The sequence below is a fragment of the Melanotaenia boesemani genome, chromosome 20, assembly GCF_017639745.1.
Source record: "Melanotaenia boesemani isolate fMelBoe1 chromosome 20, fMelBoe1.pri, whole genome shotgun sequence".
Classification (NCBI taxonomy): Eukaryota; Metazoa; Chordata; class Actinopteri; order Atheriniformes; family Melanotaeniidae; genus Melanotaenia; species Melanotaenia boesemani.
Window position 1 is genome coordinate 13,393,064 of NC_055701.1, and position 13,846 is coordinate 13,406,909.

Below are 13,846 nucleotides of genomic sequence, written 5' to 3' on the forward strand. Positions count from 1 at the left end.
ATACTGTCACGACAAATGCGACGGAACAAACAGGCACGTGATGCGGGTTATCAACAACAACAAAAGTGAGCAGCTGACAAGTTGATAAGAGGAGATCTTAAAAGTGTCAGAAGGAGAAGATGGTTTCATAAAACCTGCTGCCCTCACCGCAGTAACGCTGACTGCAGCGCCTCTGAGATCTGACACGGATCCGTTGGTTCTCTGAAAGTTTTTGACGATGAGCATCAACGGCCGTAACAACAACACAGACTTTTACAATGAATGCACCGCCAGGGACACAGAAGGAGGCGAGACGACACCTTTAATAGGAAATGTGAGTGAACCCTATCGTTTGTTTTACAAGAAAGAACATGATAACTTAAGTCGGTATCATGTGGAAATATTTATGACCGACATCACATGAGCTGAACTTCATATTTTCAGTTTCAGTGATTTTGCTTCTGTCAGCACTGAAAGTGAAAGTTGTTAACCCTGTCAAACAGCTGCTTTTCCATTACATTTAAGTCGCTTTATATGAATTCTTTTCTTTATACAAACAGTGATTAAAGTCAGCATTAAATTCAGGATGTCATTTGTTTACTTAAAGAGAAACTAGTTTTAAACACCAGTGCTTTCGAAGTTTGATCATGTAAGTCGACTGTGTGAGTGTGTGTGTGTATATAAACTGCTAGAATCCATCTCGTTAAAACGAAAGAATTTTAATTATTTTGTGGTAGAAAACAACCCCTGGTGTTTAACAGTAGAGTATCCATAAGCAGGATGACCTCTGTATTAATAAGTATATGTATTTTAAATTTGAATATCAGTAGCAACGAATGGTCTGAGACAGTCCCCAATCTTAAATTAAATTTATCAGTCAGTGCTGTTTTAACAGTAACAGAAACTTTAGCTCAAAATAGCCATTTAACTAATCAACTTTACAATTAACTTGTTTTCTGAATTCAGTCATCAGCTTGACTTCATTCACAAGCTATAATAGAAAGAAATATATACAAGTTAGACCATGCATGCTGGGATAGTCTTAGCCTCCATGTGACTCTAAACATAGATTACAAATCTGCAAGTACATCTTTATTCATATTTGTTTTTATAGTGCTATTCTTAGTATTTACAGATTTCTCATTTAATAATCTGGATTTGCAGCCAGTCTATATTTCCATTTATCTGGTAGCTATAGCATGCTTCCTGTTTTTTAGTACTGTAACAGGCGAATCCAACTGAGCAGCTTGCAGGTCAATCCAAGCTTGTTGTGACACTGACACTAGAGTTGCTACTTGTTCTATCCAGGATATCCCCCATTAGAGGGGTCAAGCAGTTTGGGCAGCTCCCCTTATCCTGAGCTTAGGCAGCTGTCCTGCAGCTAGCAGCTCAAATCCCACCCCATCATTCCCATTTCCATTCCTTGATCCTACATACCACTGTAGTGTTGTTTCATGACATCTATCATCAAGGCTGGCCAGTTGTTCTTGATCCTGCCATACGCAGCCCTCCTAACAGATTTTGTTTTCAGCTGCTTCTTTGTCTTTATTGCCATAGTCTTACCCCCGGTGTGTTGTATCTGCCCTGTATATAGGGATCGGTGCAAACCAGAGCCACAGGAGCCTCCTTCACCTCCTCCGTGTTTAACCTGATGAATGCCATCATGGGCAGTGGTATACTGGGCCTAGCGTATGCCATGTCCAACACAGGAATAGTTGGTTTTTGGTAAGAGTGCTGTCATTTTATCAGTCTTACCTTTCAAATATTTACTTCATACTGGCTAATTATTGCTCTTCCTTAGTATCCTGCTGATACTGGTGTCCAGCCTGGCAGCGTACTCTATACATTTTCTTCTGAGGCTTTGTGACCAAACAGGTGGGAGATTAACAATGGATACATTGTCTAACTTGAGATAACACATTCTTGTGACTTTATTTATGAGGTTACATACAGACTTCACACCCTGATCTATCTCTCTTCCTTTACTTTTGATTAAATCAGTGTCAGCTGATCTATTGTGTGTTTTAAGATTGTGTATCTTTTGTATTTAAGTCAGAGCTTTGTTCCATCTGAATCAGGTGATGTTTAAATAATGTTTGGAAGAAGGTCAAAGGAGCCAAAAGAGAAGATAAATGAATCCCACAACAATTCTGTTGAGAGTTTTGTAACATTGGACTACTCTACACACAAATCTTATGTCTAATTCTATATGTTTCCAAATGTTTTTTTTACTCTAGGTATCAACTCATATGAGGATCTTGGAGGGAAAGCCATGAAAAAAACAGGAAAAGTAAGTGTTGGTTTGTGGACTGCTGTGAGTTTTCCCAGTCAAACAGTTCAGACATTAATTTTTAACATGACCAGGAAGCATAATCATGCTAACATCCTTCTTTAAAATTCTCTCTAGATTATGGTTGGAATTGCTATTGTCATCCAAAATATTGGTGGTAAGTCTGCCTCCCTTATAATGTGCAGTAACAGACATTATTGCTGACATGTTGAACATAAACTGATTATGTGTATTTTACGAGAAGCACAGTGTTGATGAGGGTGAAGAGTGCTGGAGGGTCAGTTTATTTATTCTGGAGGTAGATGGTGCCTCCTGCTGGCAATCAGAGTCCTTTTTGCTGAGGTTTATGCCCCCACTACTTCTGTTCTAAGGCTATTATCGAGATTCCCTGATAACCTTTGACCCCCATAGCTGCCGCCCCTCTCCCCTGGGCCTGAAACATGACTTCTCATCTAATTGATCGCTGATGGTAAACCCACTCCCACCCTGTCCGTGGTGAGTAATCTAATGGGACCCCTCCCTTTATCTCCACCCCCCTCTTACTTCTGTCTCCCACTACCATCTCCACTCATTCCATGGACGGTGCTTCCCCTCAGACAGCTGAGAGCTGAGGCGATAGCTCTTCTGCCGTCATTAGTGGCACGGCTGAGTGGATTACTGCCGTACCCTCTGGTATGTTTGTGGTTTTCCCAGCATGGGGCAGTATGTGCAAGAGTGTGAGAGCCAGCACTTCAGCATGCATCTGTCTATACCCCCGGCCCCTTTTATAAGAGTGCAATTAGCCTCACTCTGGGTAAACATTCATCTGCTCTGCCAAAGGCTGATGGGCCAATTGACCTTAATTACTGACCAGCCCCTGGCTCTCACAGCCTGCCTCTCTTCTTGCTCTTAATGAAATGAAAGTGGCTCTGTCTGATGTTGAACACACTCTCCAGCTATTTGCTGACCACACACATAGAGTTTACTATATTTTCCTTGAACTTTACATATGTTCTTATTATTGGAATCTGTTTTCTTTCCACAATTCTATTTGTTCATTCAAGGGCTGTTTTTGTTTAGAAATGTAAGTATGATGTAAGTATGATCCCACCAGGAATTTCCATAGAAGTGTTGTGCCTGTTGTGTGATTCCTGTCAGGGCCTTTGGTTATTTGTGTGATTTAAAACTGTTATTAATTTTTTTTTCTAACAGTTTGTTTACATTGATGAGTGAAAATTGCTGTGAAACATTTGACTAATATGCTACAGCACCTACTGTCTAAGTATAACCTTTTACTGACAGATTTTGTGGCTTATAAACAACAGTAGTTGCTCTCAGGGAGAATGTGCTTGTGCCTGTGTGGGCTGGAGGGTTATTGGAGGAATTTTCTTTTATAAACAAATACAGGATCTGAAGGATTATGGCTAGGATTACTTGACGGCAAGTGCAGGACCTGCCCTGGGGCAATAAGGGCCCAGATAACTCTGCATAGGCCTAGCTTCGCAAATCTAAAGCCCTTGACATTACTCTCCCTTATGATTAACCACACACTGCACCTGAATCCCTTTTTCAGACCACGTGTGTTCTTTTCCCATTTTCCTTGTGGAGTTTTTTTGGGCACTTTCAGGAAATGACCCTGATCCTCTCTCTGATTGGCTGTCACAGTATATGGGGAAGTATCCTGTTTCCTAGTAAGATGGGGAAAGGGTAGAAGTACCTGGATTAGAGTCAGAGATCATTATTGTTAGCACAGCCCACCACCACCTCCCCGCTCTCTCTCTCTCGCTCTCTCTCTCTCACACACACACACACACACACACACACACACACACACACACACACACACACACACACACACTTTTACTCACAATTCTCCATTCTGGATGCTGCTCAAGCTTACTAGCAGTTTGTAGTCCTGCATAAAGCACATAGGAAATTACTCATCTTCCTCATGCAACAACTTGCTTGTGGCAGCATTTACTCATCTGCTGTGTTTGTGATTTTGAAGTTTGGCATGATTGTCTGCATTTTTTTAAATGAATTTCTCTCTCTCATGTCAGCAATGTCATCATATTTGTTCATCTTGAAGTCAGAGCTTCCTGCAGCCATCCACAGCTTCCTCAGGCCAGAAGACACAGGGTGGGTACCTTGAGCACTCTGAACTCCCTACTTTGTCAAAAAAAAAAGAAAAAAAAAAAGAGGGGGGGTGCAAATCTCACACAGCTGCCGAAAAAGACATTCTTTTAAATTAGCTGCACTAAGATAACAAATGAGTCATTCCTGTTCCCATGATGTTGTAGGTTATATATTTGGCTTTCAAAATAAGTCAAATTTTACACTTTACACCACAAAATAAGGCGAGCTGGAATTAGCTGATCAGTGATAAATGTATGAAAAGTGTGGTGGAAGAGGACCTCTCACAACCCTCTGTGCACTACTACTAATATTTAAATATTTATTTTATTTTATTTCTCCATGAGAGGTTGGAGGGAAAACTCTTTGTCTGCTGTGTAGCATGAAGCTCAGCCAAAGGAAGTGTATTCGTCATTGAGGGAGTCATTTATCAACTTTTAGCAGACTGCTTTTCATTGGCCTACGTGGATGAGCCTGCATTTCTTTCCTCTCACAAAGAATCCCTGGCCAAGAATGTAACGTCTACCACTTTATTATTGGCCACACTGGTTTTAGCAAGGCTTGTAGAAGCTCTCAGCCCCATCCGTCAACATCTGAATCTTCCACACACAGCTGCTTTGTATTAGTGTGTTCCTTTCACCCCCAAATCTCTCACACATGTTCCCCAGAATCAGACTGATACAAGGGGATATCAGTTTTGCCATTCTAATTACAGCTCAATGCTGAGGGAAGCAAAACAATTCTGTTAATGAGTGGCTTTGGGATGTTAACAGACACAAACTCGATTCCATCAAAGCTTTAATAAATGAGTTGTTTTATATTAAAAAGCATTACTTTTTGTCCGCTCATTTATCATAATGCTTCAGAGTGAAAACACAAGTCGTGCTCGATCTTTTTAGGTTTGCGTTAAAAGGCTGTGCAACCTGTTTCTTTGATTGTGTTTTACATTCAGAACCAGGCCAAAAATATAGACAGCTGCAGATTTGGGATTGAGCTGTGTTGGCCAGATTCATACTGTTCTTCATCACAGTGTGGAGATTGACTCATTGGCAGTCACACTCCAGCCTTAACTCGGTGCTATGCTGTGTCTTTCTGTAGCATGAAATGTAAAACATTTAATGGGTCCTTTAGGTATTCTGTGCCTTTTACAGTAAGTTTGGAGCCTAGTGGTTATCTCTCTCTCTCTTTTTTTCCTTTTAACTATGTCTGCTTGAGTGGAGGTCCTAATTAAGTTGCATTCAAGTGCTTCATCTAAACTTTGTTTTGGAGAAGAGGCAAATGGACAAAAGATCATCAGGGTCAGAGCAGAGGTCTCCCTGACATCCAGTTACGGGGCTGAAACTGTATAGATGCACAGACAAATCCTTTAGCGCCTACGGTAACACCACAGCTGTGAAACTGCCAAACAGGGGTCAGTGGGTGTTGATGTGGTCAGAGCAGGTGCTGCTGATTCTGGAAGCCCCATAAAGAGGAGTGGAGCCAGTCCTTCATGACCCCACGCTGCAGTCCAACGTACAGCAGCCACAGGCAGCACCCTTCCACCCAACCCTGACCCCAGCGGAGCCGGCATGCTTTCCACATGTGTCACCTCGAAGACCAACCCCCTCCCCTCCACCTCCTCTTGCTCCACAATCCCGGATAAACTGCCAAGGCTATCCTTCAGCAAAGGAAAATATTATTCTCCCTCCTTTAAAAACCCTGCAAGTGAGATTTGGTCTCATCTGAAGGAATGGCACAACGTTTGCATGTGAATTACATAACTGTTATGCTTCAGAAGAGCTAAAGCCTTTAATTCATACCACATGATGAATCTGTCACTCTATATTTGAGCAACAAAGGCAGACAAATTTCCAGAGCTGGTCCACCTTAAAGCATAGAAGATTATTTTTACTGTTTCTATCATTTCAGGACACAAGACATTATGATGATAAAATAGCTTAATTCAAAATAAATCTTTACTGATGTGTGTTTTGGTTGGGTTTTTCAGAAATGCTTGGTATGAAGATGGTAGGTTGCTTCTGATCCTGGTTGCAGTTTGTGTGATTCTTCCTCTGTCAATGTTACCCAAAATTGGTAAGTTTATTAGTTTGAAAAGCTTCTTGATTTTCTGCTCTGACTGGTTTAGGTCATCACTTTTATTTGTCTTTTCTGTTGCAATCACAGGGTTCCTGGGGTACACCAGCAGTCTTGCCTTCCTGTTTATGCTGTACTTTGCAGTTGTGGTAAGATCTGGTTTAAACCTTAAATATTTATCTATTTTCTTTTCCCCTGCTGACTTATTGCACCATCTTCTCTCTAGATTGTGGTTAAGAAATGGTCCATTCCCTGCCCGCTGCCTTATAATGTCACTACCCTTTCAGACACCTTCAAGGTAGGAAAAAAAAATGTGCGTTAGTAATTGTAGGTAAATCCACAAAGGACTTAAATTTGGTCAATGTTGCTATTTATTTATTTATTTAATATCACAACCTGTTGGATTCCTCTCGAGAGCTGATGTCAAATTAGTTCACCCATGTTGTGTGTCTGTTCATTTGACTGCAGCAGTTCATGCACCATGTTAAAGAAACTTAATAACCTAATTTTCAGGGCTAACTGTACGCTATTGGTGTTATTTCAGCAACACGGCCACTGCAGCATTGATCAGAAATAGTATGACCTGTTCTGTAGCTTTTGAATGTAGTCTTTTATATCATACTGTCTTAGAGGAAATATACTATTTGTTTCAGTGGATCAGTGCTTTTATTTAGGGACAATGCAGTGTTGAATGAGTAGATGTTTACAAACTTTTGACAAGCTCTGTAAGATACCATATGTCTAAGTTAGATTGTCTGGCCCAGATGGTCCTGGCCACAAGATTAAGACGAAAAGCCAGGATATTAAGTTTTCTGATTGTGTCAGCTTTAGCTGATGAGGACCAGAAATGGTTGTAGAGAGCTGTGCATGGTGAATAAAGCCAGTCCTGAAGGGAAGGAAGTCCAGGTGGCCTTGTCTGACCCTGGAAATGAACTCTGCCCTTTAGAAATTATACACCATACTACATCTCCAGAGCTTATGTGGGTTAACTTTAGTGATTGCTTTCCTTATAACTGTAAAATCCGACAGGGGGATTTTATTATTATTCAGTCACACTGCAGAAATAATCTCTCGGAAAAAGAAAAATATAAACAGCACCCTCCGTCTTTTCTCCCTGTTTCTCCAGGTATCAAATTTCTCTGACTCAGAGTGTACACCCAAACTCTTCATCATCTCTGTTAAGGTGTGTACATGACGAGTGCTTTTCCTCTACACTCCACTTGCAGGACCTTTTTCAGGTTGCAATGAAAAACTGTTGCATGGCAGTTGTTTGCCTCTGCTGACAGGTCACACTCTCACCTATGAAGGATTGGTCTGTGTCTTTGGAACTTGAGCAGCCCACTTTGCAGCTGCCACTCATATTTAAGCTACATGTTAAAGCCATAATTACACATGACTCACATAATTAAACCTAGTTACGTGTTGCAGAAATAATTTGGCTCATGTTTACTACAAAAAACATGTCCTTAGAATGTGTTAAAGATTTATATGAATTTATAGAGTAGGATATATTTCAAGGACATTTTAAGAATGAATAGGTCATTTTAATTCATCACAACTGGCAGCTTAGACAATAATTCCCACTATGCAACTGGTACTCTAACCCACCTGCCATTTCACTTCTGTGTACCAATGTAAGCTGACAATTTGATAATGATGACTGTGCTGTGTCTGATGTATGTTGCAGAGTGCTTACGCCATCCCCACTATGGCTTTCTCCTTTTTGTGCCACACGACTGTCCTGCCAATCTACTGCGAACTGGAACGGTAAGCACCACACCTTTAACCTTAAACTTCTACTGAAAGTCACACACCCTGCAAGTTAATAATGTACACAGTATCCTCAGTGAATATCTGATGTCTTTTAGACCTACCAAGGCCAGGATGCAGAACATTTCAAACATCAGTATTGGCCTCAGCTTCCTGCTTTACTTCATTTCTGCTTTATTTGGCTACCTCACCTTCTACAGTAAGCCTGCAGTGACACACATGATTGAAAGCCCTTCTATGTTTTTATTTTCATTCTTCATATCTGCTGCTTATAGGTCATGTGGACTCAGAGCTGTTGCTTGGGTATGATGCATACTTGCCACAGGACATCATGGTGATGACAGTTCGGCTGGCCATCCTAATCTCAGTGCTGCTGACTGTCCCGCTAATACACTTTCCAGTTAGTTCACAAACCTGTCTGTCTTGCCTGCTGTCTTTAAATCTTCCTTGAGCACTTTTCCTCAAATAAACTTTTTTTATGTGAAACCTGCAGGCCCGTAAGTCTGTAATTTTGCTGCTGTATGGAGGTCGTGACTTCTCTTGGCTGATCCATATCGTCTCTACTTTAACCATCCTGAGTGTGGTGCTGATGCTGGCCATCTTTGTGCCTGATCTAAGTAATGTGTTTGGAGTAGTAGGTATGTGATATTTTGGAAATATGAGAAAATAAATCCTAATTTTGCTTCTGAATCTGTGTTCAGCTGCGAAGAGATCTGAAAAGTATCTAATGTCAATTATTCATTTGTCACTCAAATCACAGAATGTGCTTATACATAATTAATGTTGCTGTCCAGCTTTAAAAGTCTCTCCGATTTGTTTCCCAGGATCGACAACGTCCAGCTGCTTGCTGTTTGTCTTTCCGGGTGTCTTCTACCTCAAAATCAGCAACCAGCCCCTCAGATCTCTTGACTCTGTTGGGGTAAATAATCCATGCAGTTCATTACATATCACTGTAAAACATTTTACTCTGTGCTTATGTTGTTTAATTTCTTGTACTTTTTCTCTCTAGGCAATACTGCTTGTGGTTTTTGGGTTGATCATGGGTGTTATCAGTCTGTCTGTCATCGTCGTCACATGGGTGGAGAGCCCATAATGCGTCCCAAGTCAAGACCGGAGACCCAGTACAAAAAAGGGAAACACACACCAAAAAAAAAACGTTTCATAGAAAGGGAACAGAAAAACAATAAGTAGCATAAACTCAGGAAGATCATTTATGGAAAATTTGTGCTAAACACTTGTTTACAAACTAAGACCAAACTCAGCCCGTTTTTCTTACTTCTACATGTCGATTCTTGAGGTTTTATTTTTTTTTTTATTTTCTTTGACTGTATGAAATTCAGGGCAGTTGCATGGTGTAAAAGAAATAATAAGGTTTTGGTTTTATGTTCTGATCTTTTTTTTTAATCTTACTATCATAGCTGCTGTATTGCTGTTTATGGAGAATTGTGCACTTTATGTAAGCCACCAGCCACAGGCATATGAAAGTGTTGTCTCAGGCAAGATGGTTGCCACTTCTTTATTACATTATTTCATGTAAAGATGAACCTTGATTCATTTTTTAATTGTTTTTTTTAAACTTTATTGTAAACATACTTTTAACCTTAAATCCATGTAGCTACTCATTTATGGTCTTAAATTCAGGTGTTCTGCTCTTTTATCTGTGTCATTGAATGTGATTATAAAAAACACAAACTAGTTAACAGATCAATTTTTGTTTGATTGGTATTTTTCAAAGTCCAGGCATTTAATAAAAGAGAAGTTGTCTGTGCCATGACATGTCGGTTTGCTCATGTAACCACTAAAATGTCTTTATCGATGCCGTGGAAGGCATCAGTCTAAACATGTCTGTATGTTTGATTGGCAGGAACCGTATAGATGCTGAGACCTGCTCCTCTGTGTTGTACTCTGGGTTCAGCTCATAGCTAATGAAAGCCACATGCTTTGCACGTTTCTAATCATGATGCTGTTTAGATTGCCTTGATGCTGCTTCTGGAACCTGCAGCCACTCAACTGCTGCTTTTAATCTCAAGAATTAAAGCAGATTGGCCCACCATTCCTGCAGAAAGCAGTGCCTACCCTGTTTTCACACTCCCCTCCTTATAGGAGGTTCTCTAGTCTAGGAATCTCCAGTCTTCCTCCATCTCTTCAAAGGAAACTATCATAAAAGAGTAACCCAGCCGCTGTCCATGCTGGATATGGGTTTGGTACTTAGATAATTAAGTTAAAAACCTAAGTGTTGAATATATTCATGTGATTTTTTTTTTTTTTTTTACTTCTTTTAAATAGAAATTCTGATCTATTTGGGCTGGCAGTTGATTGAATAGAAACAAGTGAGATGATCACAGGGGAATTGCCCCTTTAGTTATCATATTTGCTGTTCATGTTATAAAATAAAAATATATTGTAAAAGGAACTATAGCTGTAAAAGAGCTGAGTTTGTCCTCATCGCAGCTTTGTCATGCTTGTACATTGAGCTCTCATATGTAGCACAAGATTACCACCTAGTGTCCGACAGGTTTTAGAGCACACCACTATCAATTCATCAACATTCCTGTCCATGTTTATGATACTTTAACAATGACAAGATAACCAGATGCTTCAGTCTTCTCACAGTTCTGTGTATAAGTGAACATAGCTCTGAGCTGTTTTTTTGGAGGCCCGAATCCTCTGCCTGGGGTGGGAGTGTTTTTGTTTAGTTAAACTCGCTCACACCCTGGGCCCATGTCCAGCAGTATGACAACACCATCTCTCAGGGTTAAAGGATGGAATGAGGCAAGGGAACGATGGTGGGCTGAAATTAAGCCCCTGTTGGCAGCCTCTGCTTTTTGTATTATTTTAAAAGGTGTTGACTGTGTTCTCTGAAAATGATTTTATGTTGTTGGAAACCAGGATAGCGGCTGGTTGTGATCCCAACGTCCAAACATTGACCTTTGACAGAGTCCCTGCTTTCATGGAGGCCAGCGAGGTTCGAAACCACTGGCAAAAGGCTTATCTGTGCAAAACTGATCCCAAATAAAACCATAGAAATTCATTTTGGCACAAAATGAAGCCAGTACAGTATTCCATTTCCTCTTCCTGTTTGTGTTTCGACATCAGTCGAGTGTGCTGTCACAGGTTGTGGATGTCAGAAACTGCAGCATAGCTGAAAACATGCACATCTGCTTTCTGTTCAGCCACATAATCTTGTTGAACAGGCATTCCTGACTGAAAGGTGCTTCAAGGGTCTTTTCACATCAGCTTTTTTTTTAATGCAGGATGTCATGATGAGTGGTTTTCTTTGTTGGTCACGGTAAGGACTGAACCTCCGCAAACGCTATCGATATGCAAGTGTCATCACTGATGAAGTGCTCTCCGTTTAATTCTTTTCCTTCCTTCCCTTTTTTTTATTGTCTCCATTTACCTTCACTCCATGCTCCTTTTCTGCTTTTAATCAATTTCCATGCTCTATCAGTAAACATGCTCTTTGTGTCATAGTAACAACATTCCTCACTTTGAGGACTCTTTTTGAAACAACAGATGCTCTGGAACTTGTACTTATGTATACTCAAATTTGTTTGTACTTTGTATGAAATCATATTGAAAAAAGTCCAGAAGTTGGGAGTCTAGAGTTTCCTTTAGAAGAAAAATGGCAAAATAAGGCATTAAGGAAACACATAGTTTGCTTTTCTTCAGAGGTCTTTATGTAAATCATAAACCCAACTTGACATTGTCGCCTGCCTCTTGTTCCAATAAGGTCCCTTTTTCCCAAATCGCTAAAAGCTTGAATATTTTGCTGCCTTGTATAAAAACTCTTGAAACCGAGAAAAAATTCCTTGTTACACAGAAAACTGTTCTCAACACAGTGACAGGAAACAATACCAAACTTCTGCAGTGCCCATAGTCCCTTTGATGGAGAATAACAGATTTTATTTAGGTTACAGTTAAAGTCAAGGTCAAGAGTGAAAGGAGTCTTCTGGAAATAAACAGCGGAAATTATCGATGTTTAAAGTATTGCAGTGCTTACTTATTTTGGCAAATGATGACGAGAAGGTTGAGAGGTGCAATCTTGTGTAAAACTAGTTCAAAACAGAATTAAAAGATTTAGACCAGGGGTGTCAAACTCCGGTGCTCGAGGGCCGGTATCCTGCAGGTTTTCATTGTTTCCCTGATCTAACACACCTGACTGAAATTAATGGGTTATTGTGAAGAAGTTTACAAGAAGCGGTTGGATCCATTTGATTTTATTCACGTGTGTTAGATCAGGGAAACAATGAAAATCTGCAGGATAGCGGCCCTCGAGGACCGGAGTTTGACACCCCTGATTTGGACCCTCAATTCAAATGAAAATGTATAGTTATTGTTTGTTTGTTTGTTTGTTTGTTTTTGTTTTATTTTTTCTTAATAACCTAGACCTTTCGCAAAAAAAGGTTTCACCAGGAAGGGAGCTCAAAAACGTGTCATGCAATATTAATAAGGTTTTTGGATTGTGTGCCTCCTTTTCAATCACTGACAATGCAGGAAATTTTGTCAACAAACTTAATTTCTTATAAAGTCTTATGGAGCTCCTGCAAAGATTAGCAGTAGTACAGATGTGTGTCTTTTTTTAAGGACATTTCTATTTGATGTCCTGAAATCACAGAGATTGGTTCTCAGCTTTATGTCTTACATAGAAACTGGAGTCTCTGAGTCATTTAATGAAAATTAATAAGCTTCCCTTTTTTCTGCTGAATGACTCAATCATGTAACTGTGATATGATAAACCAGGTGTGTTTTTCCCCAAAATTATAAACCTTTTCAAAGCTGAACCTATAAAGACAATCACAACATTTTTAAACTTTCAAAATGAACATATGTGGGGCTGTATTTCTTCAAAAACAATAACATTTTTCTGCTTTGACATAAAGTATCTCTGTGTTTTACATTTGGTTCTTATTTACATGTTACAAAGGGTCACAGCGTTTTTGGAAATAATGTTATCCTGTTAGAGGCCCATCAGTGATCAGCAACAGAGTGGGATTGAGTTTGTGTTTTTTACTGGTGAGTGAGGGTGAACTTGTGTCTTTGCGATCCCATCAACCCTGGGCTGAGCTCTTAATGCGGCCCTGACGCCTTTCTGGCGCAGGGGCCATGCTACCTCACATCTGGAGCCAATTACTCTGGAGGGGCTGTGACAGAGCCCCCCCTTCCCCATCCTCCACAAAACTCTTTACACGTTGCTACTCCATCCAAGGCAGCTCGGACCGCTCTCACAGTTAAATTCCTTCAGTTTTCACAATGCCACACTTTTTTTGTGTCAGTTCTTCTTTCCACTTTCCCTCCTCCATGTCCCTTTGAAAAGAATCATATTCTCCACACTGACTAAATTCTCTTCTCTTCTTTAATTTAGTTAGAAGAAGAGCAGAAGACTTATTAGATACCCAATATAAAGATACGGCCACTTCCTTGCTAAACTCATAGTGGTGTGGTATAATCTGTGAACAAGCGCGCCATCCTAAGTCCTGTTTTCCTGTGGTGGCATGCTGGCAGTAAACACATTTGTGAATAAAGCACATTTAGTACCAGCTGTGATTTATGGAGTGCCTCTGTTTCTGCACACCAAAACCCCAGAGAAGTGTGTGTGTTCACTTTGAAAGTTTCCACACA

At 40.2% G+C, this 13,846-nt stretch overlaps 1 protein-coding gene across 1 annotated transcript; it reads left to right on the plus strand.

Annotated features, from left to right (window-relative positions):
* The first annotated feature begins 44 nt into the window (after window positions 1-44).
* slc38a6 (solute carrier family 38 member 6) lies at window positions 45-9,903 on the plus strand. Its single transcript, XM_041972585.1, has 16 exons — window positions 45-313; window positions 1,574-1,704; window positions 1,781-1,854; window positions 2,217-2,269; window positions 2,387-2,426; window positions 4,309-4,387; window positions 6,369-6,454; window positions 6,545-6,603; window positions 6,681-6,752; window positions 7,581-7,637; window positions 8,142-8,221; window positions 8,323-8,423; window positions 8,500-8,624; window positions 8,718-8,862; window positions 9,049-9,143; window positions 9,234-9,903. Exons 1-16 carry the CDS (start codon window positions 218-220, stop codon window positions 9,315-9,317), a joined length of 1,377 nt encoding a protein of 458 aa, XP_041828519.1. The 5' UTR covers window positions 45-217; the 3' UTR covers window positions 9,318-9,903.
* The last annotated feature ends 3,943 nt before the right edge of the window (window positions 9,904-13,846 follow it).